Below are 19,722 nucleotides of genomic sequence, written 5' to 3' on the forward strand. Positions count from 1 at the left end.
AAAAATCCCTTTTCATTGAATCAGAAGAAACAGTAGATTCGTTTCTCCAGTATATGAAACTCGCTCCTTTAATAAAATCCTCCCGTTTTACCCACATCATTAAATCTTTTATTCTGAAACACGTGACGGGCTCCTGCAGCTTTAAGAGGAGGGGGCGTGTCCTGCATTTGAATATACAGTAGTGGAAGGAGCCGGAGACTGTTTGTCGTCTCTGACTCGAGATCAGCGGAACCTGGAGCTTGAAACCGTCAACATCAGGCCCGAGTTCAACATCTGGATGATACGAGACAGATAGGAGGCGTTTTCTCACACACACACGCACACGCACGCGCAAGCACACACACACACACACACTGCACCGCTCCCCCACCGACAACATGGATCTGCACATCTTGGACCACAGACTCCGGGTCACCAGCATATCCAAGAACGGGCTGGTGAATTTCACACACCCGCTGATCAAGCTGATCTTCCTCCGGAACAGGACACGGTAAGAAGACTGGTCCAGAGAGAGAGAGAGAGAGAGAGAGAGAAAGAGAGACAGAGAGAGAGGGTGTGTGTGTTTGTGTCTGTGTGTAATCCAGTCCGGATATTTGAGATAACCTGCAGAGCCTCTCCATTCATTGGGTGACTGAGCCTTTCCTCAGATATTTGCCTGTGCATGTCCTGCTCTGCTCCCATGAATGATGCTCTGGCTGCCAGGGAGTCACTCCATTGCACAAGTTAGTTTGTGACACGTTGGTCATGTTGGGAAAACTGCACATCAACCGGGAGAGGAGACCCCTGCAGAACACGTTCTCACTGTGCAGATCGATGGATAGATAGCATGCTTTATGTGTCCTATCCCTGTTTGCACGAAAACTAAGACCTCATTTACTGAATGGCCTCTGATGCATGCTACCATATGGCCCCTCCACTGTAGCTGGGTCTCAATTTGGGGCCGCTTCCTTCAAAGGCTGCGTGTCAGTGGCTCGACTTGTCTGTCCCGATTTGAAGGGTTCTCAAAATAAGGTCGACAAATTGCGTCCTTCCAAAAGAGGCTCCACCAGGTGGATCCTTACCAAACCAAGATATCCCATGATTCATTGCAACCAACTGTTTTTCAAAGAGGCGAAAGCAACAGAAGAATTTAGGCACTCGACCGAACAGCTAATGGTACACATGCTAAAACAACACGCTTTAAAGAAGGATAGAGTGGCTCCTGACTCCACACACAGCCTGTACTTTGGTTGGATCCTTTTTCTGCAGCATGGCCGTGACCTTTGACCTCCGTGAACCGGAGAGCATGTCGTCCGGATCTCGTGTGTTTGTCCCCGGCACCAGTTCTCAGTTAATCCCTGGATTTCCTCCCATTGTTATGCAAGTGTGTGTTTTCTCTGTGGTTGCCCCACATGTGCACGGCTTGAAGATGAGCTCCACATCTGTCCTCAAGCTGCTGCTCGTGCTGCGGGACGCCGATGGAGTTTAAACGTCAGCCGTCTCTCCTGTGATGCCCGATATGACCCCGTCCTCGAGGATCTGAGCATCCTGTTTGTGCGGCTCGGCCCTTTAATCAACCAGTCTCTCTGTAAACATGATGCATGATGGGATCGTGACCCTGGAAAACACTTCTTGTCGATATCTTCCCATTTGAATCTCACAAGCATCTCTTCCAGTAGAACAGTCGGTCATGAGATGCCCCGCCCCCCATGTGTCACGATGACCCCCCCTCGTACACGTCTGTACTAAGGACACAACTGGTCACTGTGTAACTAGCCCCCGAGTTGCACCAGCACAGGTTCACAGGCAGTGTTGTGTTTCTAAAGAACGAGTCAACACTTTAATTTTAAACAGGCTCTTTAAATCATTCAGTGTCTGGCTGGAAAACGAAGTGAGCTCCCAGTGAACCAGAAACAGCGAGAGCATGCCGAGGCTGGGATTAGCAGCCCGTGTGTGTTGTCGTGCATGCTGCTCAGTTATGTCATCGTCGTGGTTGTGTTGATGCGTTTTTGCCTGGTTTTTCCTGTTCTTTTATCTGAAGCAGGTTTTCTTTATTTTTTAATGGCTGATGCAAGAGCGGCAACTCAAAACAACCACAGAGCAAACAGAAAAACAAACACAGGGCTGGCTGCCTCAGCTGGGCGTCCTCCCTCTCTCCGGCCCCTGCCATTCATCAGAACAGCTCCGCTCTCAACGTGATGTGAGAGCAGTCGTGAGCAGAGTGTTAAGAGGGAACGGCTTCCAGGAGACAGGAGCTTCCTCAGTAAACATGCAGATCTTCCTCCGATAGTTCTCCCACCACCTTAACTGACTTACGTTCCCGCTCCTAGATGCAGCTGTATTGTTTTTAGTATAAATGCATGTATGTAATTGTGTGTGTTTACTTAAAATGTTATGATTCTAAAGTGCAATGGACTGAATTTATATTGCACTCTACTGTCTAAAGTAGTGTTCTCCCATTAACACACATTCACAAAGCACTTTAGCTTTCACACACTCATCAGCACAGCGTCGGGGGGGGCCATTAGGGATTTTGAAGAGCCCGGAATCACACCACTGTGGTTTCTGGATGACCCTCTCTACCTGCTGGGCCACGGCCACCCGACGATTTCATGTTATGAGAAGGAGCACTGATTCCACAGCTCACTCAACATCCAACATCTCATTCAACATCCAACATCTTTGTGGAAATGACTTCTATTGGATGAGGCACAGCCTGCGCTCCATCAGCTCCTGTGTTAATCTGTGAGGCTCGGCCGTGCTCGTAGTTATTCAGGCAACAATTCGTCAAACACTGTGAAGATATTTGAGAAACGTCAGCAAAAGTGAGGATTCTTTTTCTTTATCTCTGACAAGAAGTCCCTGGTTTTGTCCCCGTCTCTTGGTTTGTCTCAACCTTACACAAAATCAAAGGTCTTCCACAAAACCTGGTAGATGTCTGTTATCAGAATATCAGCCGTGTTTCTGAATCGTATACTGTTGAGTTAAATAAAACAAGATAGTAATGCACTGGTTGAATCCTTTTGTCGGGCATTCTTGGTTTGATATCAAAGCGAGGTTAATAAGTAACTAATGGAATTTGTGTGTTTGTGTATCTTCCTGCTCTCTTGCAAAGCTGTGTGCACTTAGGCCTCTGCTACATATGGTTGGATTCTATGAAATAGCCGAAGATGTGAATGAATCCTGGAGCAGGGACCTGTAGTCGTGCATTGTCCATTATGGCTGTTTGGAGTCTGTGGGTGTGGTAGAATTTAAACCCCAGTATGAGCCCAGTATGAATCGGCGTGGCTGTGGTGTGGCTGCAGCCCTGCAGGCTCCACACAGTCCTCCTCTCTGGGCAGCTCACTAACAAGAGCCCGGCTCGGAACAATGCCTCAGCTGATCCAGAAGCAGCGGGGAGTTTTCCACTTGTCTGCTTCAGGGATCAGTCGAGGTCTGGGGGCTCTCGGTCCCCTCATGTACACAAGGCTGCCCCCCCCCCCTCTCCCCCCAATCCCTCCCCTCTCTCTCCCACCCTCTAATAACAAGCAGCGATTTCAAGAAAAAAAACTTTCCCCTTTGTTCTAAAAAAGAAAAGTGGAGCCCATGAGAACGCTGTGTGGCTGTAGGCAGCTCGGTCGGCCGCTCTCGATTGGCTGATAGCTCGAGGCTCCACACGCACTTCAACATCAGTTTGCTTCGCTCTTATCGTGTTTTCTCAGCTGGAGCATCATCGCAAACAGTCGCTCTGCACCACCGGCGGCCCTCACTCCCTCACCTCCGTCACCGCCCGTCGCTCGGATCAAAGTCCAGACTGTTGTGTGCTGGGTTTTCATCTTCCCCTGGCGACCTGTTGCTTCCTCGTCTCCTCTCGGTGGTTGTCGGTCTCCTCCTCGTCATGTCCCTTCATGCTCCAGTGGAAGGGAGCTTGTTTTGCTGCGTGCTGTCAGTCAGTTAATCATTGTTTTCCACGGCCTAAAGACGTGTCTTCAAATGTCTCACCTAAGAGAGGTGGAATCTGAAAGCTTGTCAGCAAGTGTAATTGATGGACATGTTCAATTATGATGATTGTAAATGATTAACTATAATGTGCATAATAAACTTAACCCAACCCGTAGACACTGTGTCCTCCGCTGGTCTGGTTCTCCTTCAGGTGTTCATGTGGAGGCGAGGGTGGATTCAGGGGTGAGGGCCGAAAGCTTTGTTTTGGGGATGAGTTCCCAGACCTTCAAACTTCCATATGCATGGATTTGACAAAACCATCCAACCCTCATTTGAAAATAACCCAGTCTCATCTCAAGATGTATAGTTGAGCAGATTCAGTTTCTGATGTAAACAGGAGGAAACTACCTTTTTGCATTTCTTCAACAAGAGGTGTCAAAGTGTTCTCCTCCTCTTGGTTTCATAAGAAGCCTTTGGGTCAGACTGTGGGCTGATGAAGAAGAGGGTTGAGCAGTTATTGTGAATAGAAGTAAACATTGTTAGGCAACATTGTTCCCCGTTATGCAGAAGACAAGTCATCTCACAGATGGATTTCCCCCGGTTGCACACAACCAGTCTGAGCCGCCTTGCAGGTGCAATATAAGAACCTCTGCTGCCTCCTCCAAAAAACACCCCCCACCCAGGGGGCGTAGATGCTCGGCGTACACCACCTGCAGGAAACTGCAACCAGGGGAAGGTGAAGGGTCCACAGGAAATGAGGGGGGTATTATAACACAATGGCGCGGCCGAGCTTGCCAACACAGCTGGTAGTTAGAGTTACAGTGTTCTCTGGCTCTCTGTGGCGCGATTGTCCCGTCTCATGGAAGGGATTCACTTTTTGCTGACTCTGCAGTTTTGCCGTCTCTCTCAGGCTCCTGCTGTAATGATAAGCAGAGGGAAGAGGAAGGTGTATCTCCAGAGAGGTGGTTTTTCTTTTATTAAGAAAACAGGAATATGTAGGACTTCCTTTTAAGGGACTCAAGGGAAGACATAGAGAAGACGCCCACAAATGAATTAGCAAAAAATAAAAAGCAGTACAAACTCAGTGGCTGTGTGTTCTGTCAGATTTCTGGAAGGTTTAATCTGTAGCTTCAGTTTGTCATTAGCAGCATGACAACTCGGACAGACCAAGAAGCTTGAGGGCCGGGTCCATCTCCTAAGTAACACAATATTTAGCTCCACTCCAGTCTCTGTTTTTTTACTTTTATACCAAACATATGGAAGTGAAACAAGCAAAATGTCTCCAGTCCAGAAACAGAGAATATTGGCCTTGCAATCAGATGCAATCCAGGAAAATGTGCATCTCACTGCCCAGTTTGTCCCCCAGTCTGAATCTGATGGGCCTATTGCCCCCCTCCCCCCCTTTACGCCCCCCCCCCCCCCTCCTTGCAGCCCTGTGTTTTCTGTTTTTTTGAACATTTCACAAAGGCCACATTCAAAAGAAGCGAGCACTGTAGCACTGTAGCCGACCAAGCAGAGGCCTTTGAAAACAAATGCTTTTGGCCCCGAGCCCAACGAAGACACAAACTGGAGAGAGGAGGCAAAGTAAAATGTGATCAAGGGATTTAAAGGAGAGCGGCTCAAAGATCCCAAACAAAACACAACTACTTCATATCATCTGCTCTTTTCTTTCCTGTATTTACTTTGTACATTTTGAACAGTGCACCAAAGACTTTTCAAATATTGAATCCTACTGGTTTGATTCCAGAAGCAGATTGCATAAGAGTCTGGACAAACGGACGACTTGAAGCTTTGCAGACCTGCAGAACTCAGTGGTTCCGGTGCAGAGATGTTTGAGAAAGTTATGATCTTTGATGCATTTACACACAATGAATGACACAGATCTTCCACTCTCTCTCTCTCTCTCTCTCTCTCTCTCTTTCTCTCTCTCTCTCTCTCTCTCTCTCTCTCTCTCTCTCTCTCTCTCTCTCTCTCTCTCTCTCTCTCTTTCTCTCCCCCTTCCTCTTCCCCTCCTCCTCATCTCCTGCTTTCATGTTCTATCAACTTCCAACCGCATGCCTCTCTCCGTCTGTTCTTCCTCCCTCTGTCTCAGATGCAAGTTTTTCAGCCTGACAGAGACGCCAGAGAACTACACAGTCGTCCTTGACGAGGAAGGATTCAAAGGTAAAACGCCCTTGAGCAGGCACATCCACACCAGTACCTCCCACTCCAGTCCCAAACTGGACCATATACTAATCTGTCTAGTATCATGTTTGGTAGCTAGATTACAAGCAGTATATAAACTGTAACATTGTGCAGAAACATAAATGATACCAGAAATTAAACGATACTTGTTTGATATTGAAAAGCCTGCATTAAAAGGCGAGGTGTGGAGTTTGAGAGTCGTGCTCTGCATCAATTTGACCTTCTCCACTCGTCTCCTCACTGAAGTATAAAAGCTTGAGTGCTTTTTTAACAAGGCAAAGGGTTTTTTATCCCAAACACTCAGTCCTTCTTCATGGAGTCGGCTCAACAATTGCACACAATCAGTTTTTACCAGTTGTGAGTTGCTCCTCAAGCGTTCCAACCACACAACCTTTTCTCTTTTCCGAACTTGCAACATACACAAAACATGGTCATGAACCTCGTGTGTAGTTTTGTGTTGAGCCACAATATTCTGTTGTTTCACCGCTGCAAGTTTCCTTCCTTCCTTCCTCGCCCCCCTTGTGTGGTAGGATGGGTGTAGACAACCATGACATGAAAAAGCTGTGTGAGGAAATTATGTTTTGTGAGGTTGATGTAAGTGGAGCTAAAAGTAACTTTGAAATGGTTTCACAAATACATGGTAAAGATTGTCCTTACGTCCAGCTTCCCCTTTTGAGGATCTGCTTCCGACTTATCAGAGGTGCAGTGTGTTCATTGGGAAACAAGGTTGAAGCTGCTCTAGTAAAACATTTTAGTGAGACATGAATTTGCATTAGTGCACGTTAGTAGACACACAAGGGTAAAACACTCAAGTCAACACCATGGACTTTGTATAAAGACCAAACTAAAGAGTGCACAACAAATATATTGTTCGCAGGATGGTTTCTGTCATTTTACGTAGTTTTTATTGCACTGATGGTTTTTTCAAGTGCAAATTTTCTACGGTCAACGCACAAACACATTCAACCTTTTGAGTGTGTCGGAGATTGGTTCGATTGGCATTCAATTTTGTTTTTGCCAAAACGTTCCTGTCTTCATTTGTAAAATAGATTCTACAATCTGGAGAAATGTTTACAAATCAGAAACACAAGAAACACAAGAACATTTCAGAAAATCCTGCTTAAAAAGTGACATGAAAAAGGTTTATCATCCTGTTGTGTTTTGTGAAATGTGATTGTGTTTTGACCGAACTGGGCCACCTTAGATAATTAACATCTAGAATGTGCCGGTCTGCCTGTGAACACTCTCGTGAACATTATAACTTTCTGTGTACAAGTTGAAGTCCCATCTCTATATCTGGTCCCTATGTGTGGAGACACATGTTGCCTCGGGGCGCCCTGCTTCTCCCTCTGTCCTCCTCGGCCTCCTTGTAGCTGAGTGCCTATTTTAAGAGGTGAAAGCCGGTGTAGCGCAGCCACAAGGGGCCGTCTGTGACAAACCAGAACAGTGAGCCTTTGAAGGGGAGCGAAGAAAGAGGAAAATAGAGTGTTCACTGCAGGAGGGAGACAACATTTTGAAAACATGAAATGTTTCCAGTTAGCTGAGTTGTAATGAAACCCTGACCGGGACACTTGGAGCCGTCTCTGGAGGTTAGAAGATGCATATTCAAGATCAGAGGAAAGTTCCCCTCATACAGTCAGTGTTTTTTTCAGTGTTAGTTCACTGCTAAGTTCTAACTGAAGTGTCTCTATACAAATGAGCTTACTTAAACTAAGATATAAAGGTTGTCTATCTTGGCGATTGCTCCGGTCGCAGTAAACACAGGCTTCTCCCCTCCTGAGTTTTCTAATGGCCAAGAGCATGGTGGTACTGAGTTTAAACCGTTGGCAGACTGAAGCAGCCGTGTCTGGGAACGTGGAGGAGCTGGAGAGGATGTGGGGACGTCTCTGGATGGAAGACCATGTGGTGGTTTAGGGTTTTAGTTTCAGCATGGATTGGAAAATGAGAACACCTTTCTAGTTTTTACCTTTTAACAAGATGCAGAGAGAGGCCCAAGAGGTCTAAAACACTAGGTGGCGTTGTTAGCCATGTTCAACCCAAGAATTTAGACATATCATTTAGTTTACATCTCAAAAGACACATTGAAGTCAGCAGAATCGCTTCAGAATCTAAATGAGACTCAATCAGAGGTTTCTCACAGTTTGTCCTTCTTCACTCCCCGTTCACTTCCTGCACAGACACCTGTTCCCCAGGTTGTTGGCTGCTTCAGTTTCGGTCTCATCTCAGGAAGAAGAGTGAAACATCCTGATGTTTCTTTTGGCTCAGAGACACTCTGGAGTTTACAGCCTCATCTGAACCTTAAACCCTCCTCACTACCTTACTGGGAGCACACAAGTGCACTGGTGTCAGGTCACACTGGTGCTGGTGGCCTCTCCGGATCATGATCCTATACCGTGGCCAGGTGGTATAAATAGAGTCATGTGAGGTCTCTGTGGTGAAGGAAGTAACGGGAGGTGGGGGAGAGGAAGTTTCTACTTTACAACGCTCAGCCGACAACAGATTTGCACCTTCATGAATATAAAATGCACATTTTATGATATAAAGTTATAATGAGGGCTTTTACTCTGAAGCTACTGAATTATTGTTGTTCTTTTAGAAAGTAGAGCAACGCCCCCTCGATAGATCATCGTCTGTCTCCTCCTCGCTGGTTCTGTTTCTGCTTGTGACTGATATTAATCTTCACTTCCTTTTAATTTGAATGTAGAAGAAAGTTAGTTGTTTATTTTAGAGCTACAGTATGTTGTTTGTTTGGCTTTGTACACTCACATAGAACATAAAGCTAAGACTAGCAGCGTCTGTAATGGTGATTTTCAAAGACTTTTCATTAATGTTGTCAAGAAGCCTATGTAGCCATCCTCCTAAATCAATCACATATTCTCTGATATATATAAATATATATACACATATTCAGAAATCTCATTGAGCCTCATATGACTCAACAATCTGTACAAGGTGCAGCATCCTCTGCCCTGAACCAACAACAGGGGTGAGGAAAAACAACCAATAAAATAAACTTAGACTCCAGAGAGAGTCAGAACATTTATGATTAAGCACATTGAATGACATCAATGGATGCAGAGGTCAATGTTTAAAACCTTTTTAAACTTGCTAAACAAACTGAATCAACAAGATTCACAATTTAGGAAGTTTTTGCAGCTGCAGAGTTTGCTCCTCCTCATGGGAATATCTGTTTTGGTCTGAGTGTGGCAGTTGCACCATTGTTAAGTTGTTTTTATATTTAGTATATCTGTTGTGCAATGATGTAAAGACAGGGTATTGTAAAATGTAAAATAAATTTCGCAAAATGTAAGGAAATATATCAATATCCTGATTTTTTTTTTTCCCTTGCTGCTATAAGTCAGATTCAAAAAACAAAGCATCCTGCATTTCCCACAATGCATCACTTATTCTTCCCCTTCCCTGCCAATTAAACTTCCTCATTATTTAAACTCTATGTTTTCTAGTTTGTGTTTCTGTGACTGTGCATGTTCACCATTGCACATTAGCATAGATCTTTTCCACATAAACCCACAACCTTTCCCGTCTCCCTGCCTTCCCTCTCAGAGCTGCAGCCCTCGGAGCACCTCAAGGTAGAAGGCTCCATCTGGCTGCCGCTCAACGTGGTCTCGAACGGTAACGCCTCCAGCAGCTCGCAGGCTGTCGGCGTGACCAAGATCGCCAAGTCGGTCATCGCCCCTCTGGCCCAGCAGCACGTCTCGGTCTTCATGCTGTCCACTTATCAGACCGACTTCATCCTGGTGAGCTCTGTGTGCATATCGTCTGCATGTTGTCCACTGAGCTGAGGTCACTGAGAAGCTGGTTGATGTATTAAAACGTGAAAGTGTTAAGTTGGCGGAAAAATAGATAATGGCCCGACAGACGCTGGTGTCAGCAGGTACATGAGTGGTGGACATGCTGGTGGAGCTGAAGTAACTCGTTAATACTGTGTACTGACCCTGAGCAGCTGGTGGATCAATGTGTGTGTTTGTAGGTCTTCGTATCAATGTTTACACTTCCCATCTGTATTGTGTAGGTGCGAGAGAAGGACCTGTCTGTCGTCGTCAGCACTCTGGAGGAGGAGTTCAACATCTACAGGGAGCTGGGAGGAGAGTCGGAGCCGGTGCACTGCCAGGATTTTTCCGGCTGCCTCCAGAAGAACGGCAAAGAAGGTTAGAGGTCGCGACCCGGTTATTAGCTCCACCTAGGAGGTTATGTTCTCACCCCTGGGCAGGATCACGCTAAAACGGCTGAATGAATTTCCAAGAAAGGACAAAAAAAAGTCCCTTAGACGTTTGTTTCCGAAGCTGAATTAAGATGTAACTCACGAAGTTGGTTTAAAACAGAAGAAAGATCATTTATGTTAGGGAGTGTAGCATTTATTGTGTTTGCATGACCAGAGTTGTGAAGTTAAAGAAGAAACAACTGAACCAATGACTGTGATCTCTGAGTGGATCCGGTAAAAAGGACAGGACTTGTTTTCATCCCTCTCTGTAACATAGAGGGACAGGATGCTCTAGTTGGGCCTCATGAAGCTGTGTGCTCTACTGAGCGGCCACCAGGGTATGAGTGTGTGTTTTCCTGCTCCACCTCGTCTCAGGTTGCAGTTTAGAGTCCTTTAGCACCACCCTCAGGCTGTTTGTACAAAGTGCTTGAGTTATAAACCAGCCTTGTCTCACCTTTCAAATCAAATTCCTTCCCACTGTACACTGGATTAAAACCCATTAAAAAAGCTCTGAATACAAAATCCACCACAAATCCGCAGCAGGGCTCCGTCGCTCCTCCTCGGTAATCAAGCCACGGACACTAACAATGACTCGGCTTCATAAAGAGGCCGTTACAGTGGAGCCCGACCCGGTGTGTGAGCTCTGAGAACAGTGGCGCTTCCTCATGGTTATTATTTTCACACTTGGCAGCCGTGCAACAGCTTTGTGCCTCTCTGGGTTATTTGAAGCCTCCATTGTTCTGTGGTCTGTGTGAAACCAATAGCGAGAAAAAGTCTAATGGGGCGACCGGACCAAATGCATACCAGTATGCATACGTCCCGGCAGCCGGTAGCTCTCCACTGCAACACGGAAGAAGAGAAGTGGAACGATTTATTCTTGTAAGCTCACAAACTTAATTTTTACATTCAGGGTTGAACACACTGTGAAGTTCTGGCCCATTCAACTTTGTGAAGAGATCAGACAAAGGCTGGGAAATAAACTTTCAATCTGGGTGTGGATTGGGACAGATCCAGGATTTCGTTTTGTCACTTTCTTGTGAAGTTGTTTTATGACACTTTCACCAAATTCCTGGGGAATAATTCATGAATCTTGATGAAAAGAATTCGACATATTTAGGGAACCGACATCAGAACTCAGGGCTGATCATGGAAAGGGATCGATAAGGTTACTGGGTCTAAAGTACTGCTGGAAAGGTTGAAAATCCACTTTTTCAAGAGATAGAATTACATTTCTAACATTTTACATTTTTTAAATGAACCACCCTGTGTTTCAGGTCTGTGGATCCTTGTACAGCGATCATATGTCTTTATAACCAGAGGAACCTGTTGCGCACGGACACAAGGGTGGGACCTCACTGCTTTTAAATCCTAAGGGAACTTTTCAACTACATTGAACGATTATTTCCTTCAGGGGAAGTTGTTTAAAACTCTTTACTTGCAACACGGTCATTGATCCGAACCCACTCACAGTTATAACAACTCTGATGTCCTGTTGATTCTCTGTGAAAGGCTCCACCTTTAAAACCTTGAGCAGGACAAAGAGACACTTCCTGGAAAACATGAATAACTTCTGCTCTTCTCTATTTTCTCCTTTTCTTTGAATTTCTACTCATTTCTGCAGATTTTTTTAATTTGAGAGCTGACTGTATTTTGTTTCCTTATGCTGGGTGTAGCTGTGTGGGTAGTGGGGGCGTGGCACCTTGGGTTGGTAAAGCATGTGTACATTTAGTTTTATATGTTTATAAACCAGTGGGTGAACTCAAATAAACAGATTTAAAAAAAATAACATTTTGCATTAAGAAAAGCATTGTTTACGTTTTTAGAAAGGTCTCAAATTTGAATTCAATCCCTCGAAAAATATGAGAAAAAATAGTTTTAAACATATCTACCTTGTTGTTTTATTGTTCCCTGTGAAAAGCTGTGTGTATAAACCAGTACCGTCCCCGTCTCCCTCCTCCCAGCGATCCTGCCCACAGTGCATCCGGTGCTGATCCCCCAGAACCACTTCTGTGTCATGTCCCTGGACCCGGACACGCTGCCGTCCATCGCCACCACGCTCATCGACGTGCTCTTCTACTCCAGCAGGTGAGCGGCAGCTCGCTCACGTCACTGTGCGACCAGAGGGAAACACAAGGGGGCAGCACATGATCCAAAGTCCTCATGATGCTCATTGGCTTGATGTCGCACCTCAATGGTGACAGTCGGTTTAATGTGATCGGACTTGATGTTTGATACGTTTGAAATTAGACCCACAAAATGAACATATTGTTTATAAACAGGAACATTTTTAAAGTAATATGCAGCTATTATTTATTTCTTAGATTTATATAGAAGTTAATGCTTATGCAGGACTTTTGAGATTTTGAGACTGAGATTTGAGTCTCAGACTTTTGGATCCTGCTTTATATTCTATATATTAAGCACATGAAACTACTTTGCATTTGAATAATGTAAATAAGGTAAATCCTATATGCATCTTTGTGATTTGTTCTCTTAAAGTTAAAACTTCTCTTCCCTTTAAAACTCACAGTTTTTGCTCTGGATCTTGAAAATTATTTTGCCGTGTAAACGGTCTCATATGTTATTTTACTATAAATGGCTTCGGCCTTTTATTTTGGTCATTTATCTTAAAAACATATTTTCTGCACTTTACTTTACATTTTTGTTTTATTATCTTGATTTTTATCTTTTCTCACCTGTAACTTGTGTGATCTTCAAAATGCTTTTTAACTTGCTTTGCCTTCATTTTTACATTGTAAAGCCCCTTGTCACTGTGTTATGAAAGCAGGTTAATAAAATTAAACGAATGCTGCTGAATGTGCTTCCTCCTCTTCAGCCCTAAAGAGGACACACTCTCGTCTGCCAACCAGGACTTGGACTGCATCAAGTTCTTCTCCTTCTCCCTCATTGACGGCTACATCTCACTGGTGATGGACACCGAGGCTCAGAGACAGTGAGGAATCCCAACTTGTGCTTTAATAAAATCTAAAACATTGCAGCTGCAGATAGAAATGAACAGTTTTTAATGGATTATTTCCACACTGACACCAAAGAGTCTTTCCAGCCATTAAGAAAATCTGTTAAAAGTAGGATTTTTAAAGCTCCGAGTTGAATGAACCGGATATTTGTCAGATATTAAGTCCGTTTTTTTGCTGCGTTTTATCCAGAGATCACTAGAAGAACATCTCTGAAATATCTGTTGCATGATTTTGTGTCTTTGTAAGACGAAGCTTGATCTCCTGTGTTCCAGGTTTCCCGCTGACCTCCTCTTCACCAGCTCCTCCGGGGAGCTGTGGAGGATGGTGCGTATCGGAGGTCAGCCACTCGGCTTTGGTAAGGCCTCCTCGTTTCACATACCTCCACACATGTTAGGTATTTTATTCTACGTCCACTATAGAGGACTATAAATGTCAGTCACACAACAACAGTCCCCCCCCCCCCCCCCCCCCCGCTTCTGGAACTACTTATCTCGGTCACATAGAAAATGATAATCTCTATTGGCGTCAAGACAAGATTCACAGTAATCGCGTCTTGGAAATCTTTTATATCCTGTGACTGTGTGAAATGTTAATTCCTCAGTTTACTAAGAAATACTGAAATGTTTCTTCGAATATTAAAATCGATGTGATTACAGGTGTAATAATTTTCATAGTTTTTTAGCCTTAATGTTGATGCACATGTGTTATGTCAAAGTTATATGTTCGTCTTTTTTTTAATATTATTAATGTGTAATTAATAGTTTGTTATTTTGTGAGTAGAGATTGAAAACTTATGTAAGCGGAAACTAAACAAAAGTGTTACTTCTTTCGTGTTTTTCACTTATACAGAGATTAATTCACAATTCTGCTCCAGACGACAGGTTTTCTAGAAACTTTATAGTCATAAATAATCATTCCCATGCATCCAATTTTAAATTGTATTTTAGCTGCTACATATATTTCCCATGTAAACGTAATGTGGTAAATGTATAAACTCTACATATTTATTATGAAAACAACAAAAACTTAAGATCTTTTGACTATAGCTTGATGAAACAATCTATAATGTCAAATTCCTGCAAACCTTCTCATTTCCAGTCTACACTCTAGAACTGTGATCATGATTCAGACAATTTCTGTCCTGATGTGTCAGGAAAGTCTCCGAAGACACGGGAACCCTGACGTTATCATGTGGTCAAATTCATGTGGTCAAATTCATGTGGTCAAATTCATCCGGTCAAACTCCTACATTCATAATCCTCCTGTGTTTTCTAGACGAGTGCGGAATCGTCGCCCAGATTTCTCAGCCTCTCGCTGACAGCGACATCTCGGCATATTACATCAGCACCTTCAGCTTCGACCACGCGCTGGTGAGTCCGACATCTTCACGTTGTTACTGCGGTGTTCACAAAGGTCGAAGAACTTAAAGCTGACTCAAACGTGTATCACACTCGGCTCATGTCTCTTCCTGTGTGAGATGCAGACAGATAACAAGCGAGCGCGTCACCATCCGCAGGAATCGTGTGAGGTTTACTCAGAAGCTTCAGGGAGGTGATTTCAAATCAGAAATGTACCTATTTGGAAAATAGTGTATTTTTAAATACGGTACCGCTGATAAATATTTATCTACTAATTCCAGACATCTTGTTCTGAGAACCGTCCTCGTTATCGCCTTCATACGTGTGTGGCCCAGGCTCTGCAGAGACGGCAACAAATAGAGAGATAACAGAAGATTGAAGATTGAAAAATTGTTCAGCATATGATCTCATTTCGGTTCTTTGCCTCAAACATGACTATTTAAATTTTGAAGGTCATAAATTACATGCACAATGCAGCCTAATGTATATTTCTAATTTTCTGCCTTTAATCTCGACTCTTTGGTATAAGAATGTAAATAATGTGGTGAGTTTGAACTTGAGGTTAACTCAATGGTTAAATGAGTAGATTCATGGTCTCCTGACTATTCACCACACACTCATCAGAAACTCTTACCGCTTTGTTTATCTTGAAAGTTACAGAGAAAGTTTCTTTCCGTCGTATTCCTGTTACCCAGAAACGTACCGCAGAGAATAACAGATTGAATCAGCAGATTTCCACTCACATCAGTGATGTGGAGGCGTGATGTGTAAATCATCAGTAACACGTAGATGTTAATACTGGCCTTTTTTTTGTTCCTGCAGCGTTTACACAAAACAAATGGATTTTCATTCGATTTAATATGAAAGTGTCCATCATCGCTGAATAATGATTTGTGTTCAATGTGACGTGTGCGTTGGAAACAAGTGTGCAACTCACTGGACCTAACCACAAAGTGTTAGCCGCAGAAAGTCATTCCACTTGTTTGGTGTCATGTAGTTCTTTATTTGTTCCTGTAATTCTACAATTAGTCCTGGATCTGTTTTTTAACAACCGACATTATTAGTTCTAACAATAGGAAACCACATTCGAGGGAAAATTAAACAAACTTCCGCTTATTCACTTCTGAGAAAAGCTCTGCATCACAGCTGCCTGGCAATCAGATTCTTTTAATCAGTGGCAATATTACAGATCTGTTGGACCTAGATTTTATGAGCGGTCTGTTCCTCTTCCTTCTATTCCTTTCGTTTCTATCGGACCGGTCAAGGCAGATGAGCATCAACCCAGAATCTCCACCCAACGGGTTTTACTCCATAACAAGTCTCAACCCTTACTTTGTGAGGAGCCTTGAGATGATTGAAGTTTATACGTTGGGATTCTCTTTTTATTCTTTTTCAGGGTAATGTCGGAATTTATTTCAAAAAGTCATCCACATGTCTGTAAAGAGGAAGAAAGAAGCGAGTGGAAGTCATTCAGAGAGCTGTGGATGGAGTAGTCACTATTACGGAGGCAGTTGACGACACTTCCTGAGTATGAACTTGAACACGCAGTCTGGCTCATGTTAACTGAATCAGTCTGAATCATTGCACCCTCTCTCAAATCAGTGGGGAACTCCTGGCGCCAGGGAATTTCATGAGAAGAACTTCAGGGCGGACGATTTGGAAAGATCTGTAAATAATGGTTTTGGTGTGTTTATCGGATTTTAATATAATATGTATATATGTGAACTGCATTTTTCATTTAGCATAACCCAACTAAAGTCGATATGTGAATAAGCAATAATCAAATAAAGACACGTGGAGTCTTCTGACCTTTTCCTATCGGAGTTTTCAGCATATTGTAACAAGACAAATATAAAGGAGTTGTAGCTTTTGCAAAATTAAATGTAAACACCCAAAATGCCACATTAAACTATTTCAGGTTGAGGTTTCCAAACTGGTGGCATAACGTCAGACGTAATGATGCGAACACGATAAACTAAATAACGATTAGGCTCAATATTCTGAATAATGTCGTCCACGTGAGCGAAGTCAGTGTTTTAAGGTTTAAAGTTTGTCCTCCTAACAAAGCTGTCACCGCTTTACCTCTTTTTGTCCCAGGTCCCTGAGGAGGACATAGTGAGTGTGACGGACATGCTGCAGCATCAGAGGAAGGAACCAGCCAGCAGCTGATCTCCAAAGTCCCACTTAAGACCCCACCCTGACCATTCCCACCCTCTCACTCTCCCACCTCAGTGGTAGTGGGGAGGGCAGAGCAGCAGGAACGGGGGTGGGGGGGGGGGGGGGGGGGGGGGGTAACTCTGTGCCTAGACTAGCGCTGCATCTCCAGCAGTATTAACTCCCACGAACACCAGAAGCACGGCTTCTTCGTGGCGTGCACGTGGGGTCTGTCTGTGCGGCCTCCTGTCTTCACCTTTCCAAGGCTGGATGCACTGAGTCGACGGGAGGCCCACACGCTCACACATGCACTATCACTCCACAACACACACACACACACACACACACACACACACACACCTGCACATTCAAGCTCACAAGCACAAAGTCAGATAAAGGGGCTCGAATGAAAGACTCACTCTCTAATACAGAGATCTCATGGACCGTGTGGTTACATTACTGCAGAATATACTCACACACATTTGACCAGTGCTATACACACACAATTGTAGTCTTCCAGTAATTTGTATAATCATAACGCCATGTGTCTGAGCAACCCCCTTTTTCTTTTTTTATCAAACGCCTTCATAATAGGTGCAATATTGCAAAAACAGCGTGAAACACAAGGCAGTTGTTTTCATGCAGAGGAAAAGTGATCTTTTTATTATTTGATGGTGTTGGTCTGAGAGGAATGTGCAGGTAGATTAAAACGACTCAGAATGCAGTGTAACAGGAGAGCGGGTCAGTATTTAGTTTTTCAGGAGGTCAGCATTTCTTAACCATAGCAGTGTCCAAGGTCAATAACACTATGTCTTATTTCTTTTGTTATTTGCACAATAAACTTTTAGTGTAGCTAATATCACATAGACGTTTTCTTTGGTACAACTACATTTTGTACATTTTGAAGTAAAAGTATTCTGTAAACATTTGTAATTTTTGTGCTGCTTCGTTCAATAAAGAATATTAAAAATCCCTTTGTTGGCTTCTTGGCATGAAATTGTTTGGTTTTTAACATTTTGAAGGAATAAATTCAGGGTCATAGCACAAATACATGTTCCAACAAATAGTGATTATTTCAAGATTGACTTTAATCATGCATGAGTCAAGTATATACAGTAATTTGAAGATGACAGATCGCGGTATAATGAGCCTTAAAGGCTTAGAGAAACAACTTGGTTCAAATTAGGGATCGGCCTCCACGGGCAAAGGGAACAGGTCACAAACCAGTTGATATACTGATGGTTAAATTAAACATATTTTTAATATCATCTGCATATAAATGAGATGCACCTTTTAAACTGTTGATTTGATGTGAAGAGGAAGCTTTTACAAGGAAAATAAAATGGGACCCAGACCGGAACCTTGCGGCACACCGGTGGGCCGAGCTTCTGTGTAAGGGGTGAAGAAAAAAAACCTCCTTTCATCCAGCGGTTATGAAGAAATAATCACCAGTGTCAATAATGAACCCTATCGCATGGGGATACTCCAACACATTGTGGGTGTCCGTGGAAACTGGCTGACGATAACAACGCTGGAACTTTCGGGGGAGGATTTGTGCCCTGACGTCTAAAGTCTTATTTTCACTGAACACGTGGAAATTGGTATAATCATCTTTCTGAGTGTTTTATTTGAACTTTCTCATTAACATATTCACTTAATTAAAGAAAAATCAAAACATTACAAAAATCCCAAACACTGAATTAATCACGTTTGATTCAAAGATACCAAACAGACTAGAGTGTAACGTTGTATTGTGAAAAATATAGATGTTTTTTGGGGGTGGGAATTATTTATTTGTTTGATGATTCTGAGTCCTGGTATCCGAGGAGCACATCAGACGGTGATGTCACCTCTGACAAGAAGCACGCTGTCATATAATGATGCTGCATACTTTATGGAAACTTTTTGGAATGGGTGGGCGTAGATGACCGTACACGTCAAGTATATAAAGTCCAGTTTATACGTGAAGATATGTTGTGTGTCACTTTGCATGTAAGTGAATCTGCTCCCGTCGTCGCTATGGATTTTAAACTCTTGGAACTTCTAAGACACTGTGGTAAATATCTTTATGATTATCAATAAGTTTATTGTTATTTAATGTGTTAACTGATACAATTTAATATTAAATAGTTCAGTTTAAATGTTCTGTGAGAATAAGCGTCACTTTTTATTTTCTATTTGAATTATGTTTTATGCAAGCTTTTATCCACACGTGTGTATTTTTTCGTGAATCTGCAGATCTATAAATTTGGATAGAGTATAGAGAAGATAATGATGTTGAAGGAATTCCATTTGATCTGCATTTACTACGTATTGTTTATGTTTCCTATTTTACTTTTAATTGACAACTGTCAAAACATGGTTGTAACACTGATCTGATGACATACTGTTTCCTGTGCGTTTGCACAGGAAACAGTATCTTTATCTATCTATCTATCTGTATCTCTATTTCCTTTTATTTCTCTCCCCGGTTTGTTTTGTTCTTCCGTTATATTTCTACAACCACTTGCATCTTTAATTTGGTTTGTTAATTCTTAAGGTAAATGCTGAAGGGGGACTGACACCTTTAGACTGAATACGTCTACCTGCAATAAACTAATTAAAAAAAGCAATATCCACTTATTAATAAGGAACAGGCAAAGATGAAAATCTGAAAACTTAAATAATCACATTTTCTACAAGATCTGTGAGTTTTGCTTTTCTATCCTCCAATCCCTTGCAAGTTTCTCAATCTCTCTAGATTTAAATTCAAAATATGATTTTAAGATCAACTAGTCAATAGTTTCAGATTAATAATCAGGCTTCTTCCTTTATCATTTGGAGCATCATCAAAAATAGATCAATCACATAGTAGTTCTTTAAATCGCAGTATTTTTCAGATAGAATCAATTGGTATTAAAAAATTAGTGTTTTTTTTACCTCATAT

General features: G+C 42.9%; 1 protein-coding gene across 1 annotated transcript; it reads left to right on the forward strand.

The window, feature by feature from the left end:
- Positions 1-35: 35 nt before the first annotated feature.
- On the forward strand, positions 36-16,909 carry castor1 (cytosolic arginine sensor for mTORC1 subunit 1). Its single transcript, XM_062382702.1, has 9 exons — positions 36-490; positions 5,993-6,063; positions 9,649-9,842; positions 10,118-10,253; positions 12,268-12,391; positions 13,143-13,259; positions 13,557-13,639; positions 14,560-14,654; positions 16,740-16,909. The coding sequence occupies exons 1-9, from the start codon at positions 378-380 to the stop codon at positions 16,809-16,811; spliced, it is 1,005 nt and encodes a 334-aa protein (XP_062238686.1). The 5' UTR covers positions 36-377; the 3' UTR covers positions 16,812-16,909.
- The last annotated feature ends 2,813 nt before the right edge of the window (positions 16,910-19,722 follow it).

The sequence above is a fragment of the Platichthys flesus genome, chromosome 3, assembly GCF_949316205.1.
Source record: "Platichthys flesus chromosome 3, fPlaFle2.1, whole genome shotgun sequence".
NCBI lineage: Eukaryota > Metazoa > Chordata > Actinopteri > Pleuronectiformes > Pleuronectidae > Platichthys > Platichthys flesus.

Bases quoted from the DNA above. Each gene is read 5' to 3' on its own strand.
- castor1 (XM_062382702.1), top strand. From the start codon at position 378: ATGGATCTGCACATCTTGGACCACAGACTCCGGGTCACCAGCATATCC. The intron at 10,254-12,267 runs GTTAGAGGTCGC...CCCTCCTCCCAG, and splicing joins CCAGAAGAACGGCAAAGAAG to CGATCCTGCCCACAGTGCAT. The intron at 13,260-13,556 runs GTGAGGAATCCC...CCTGTGTTCCAG, and splicing joins GACACCGAGGCTCAGAGACA to GTTTCCCGCTGACCTCCTCT.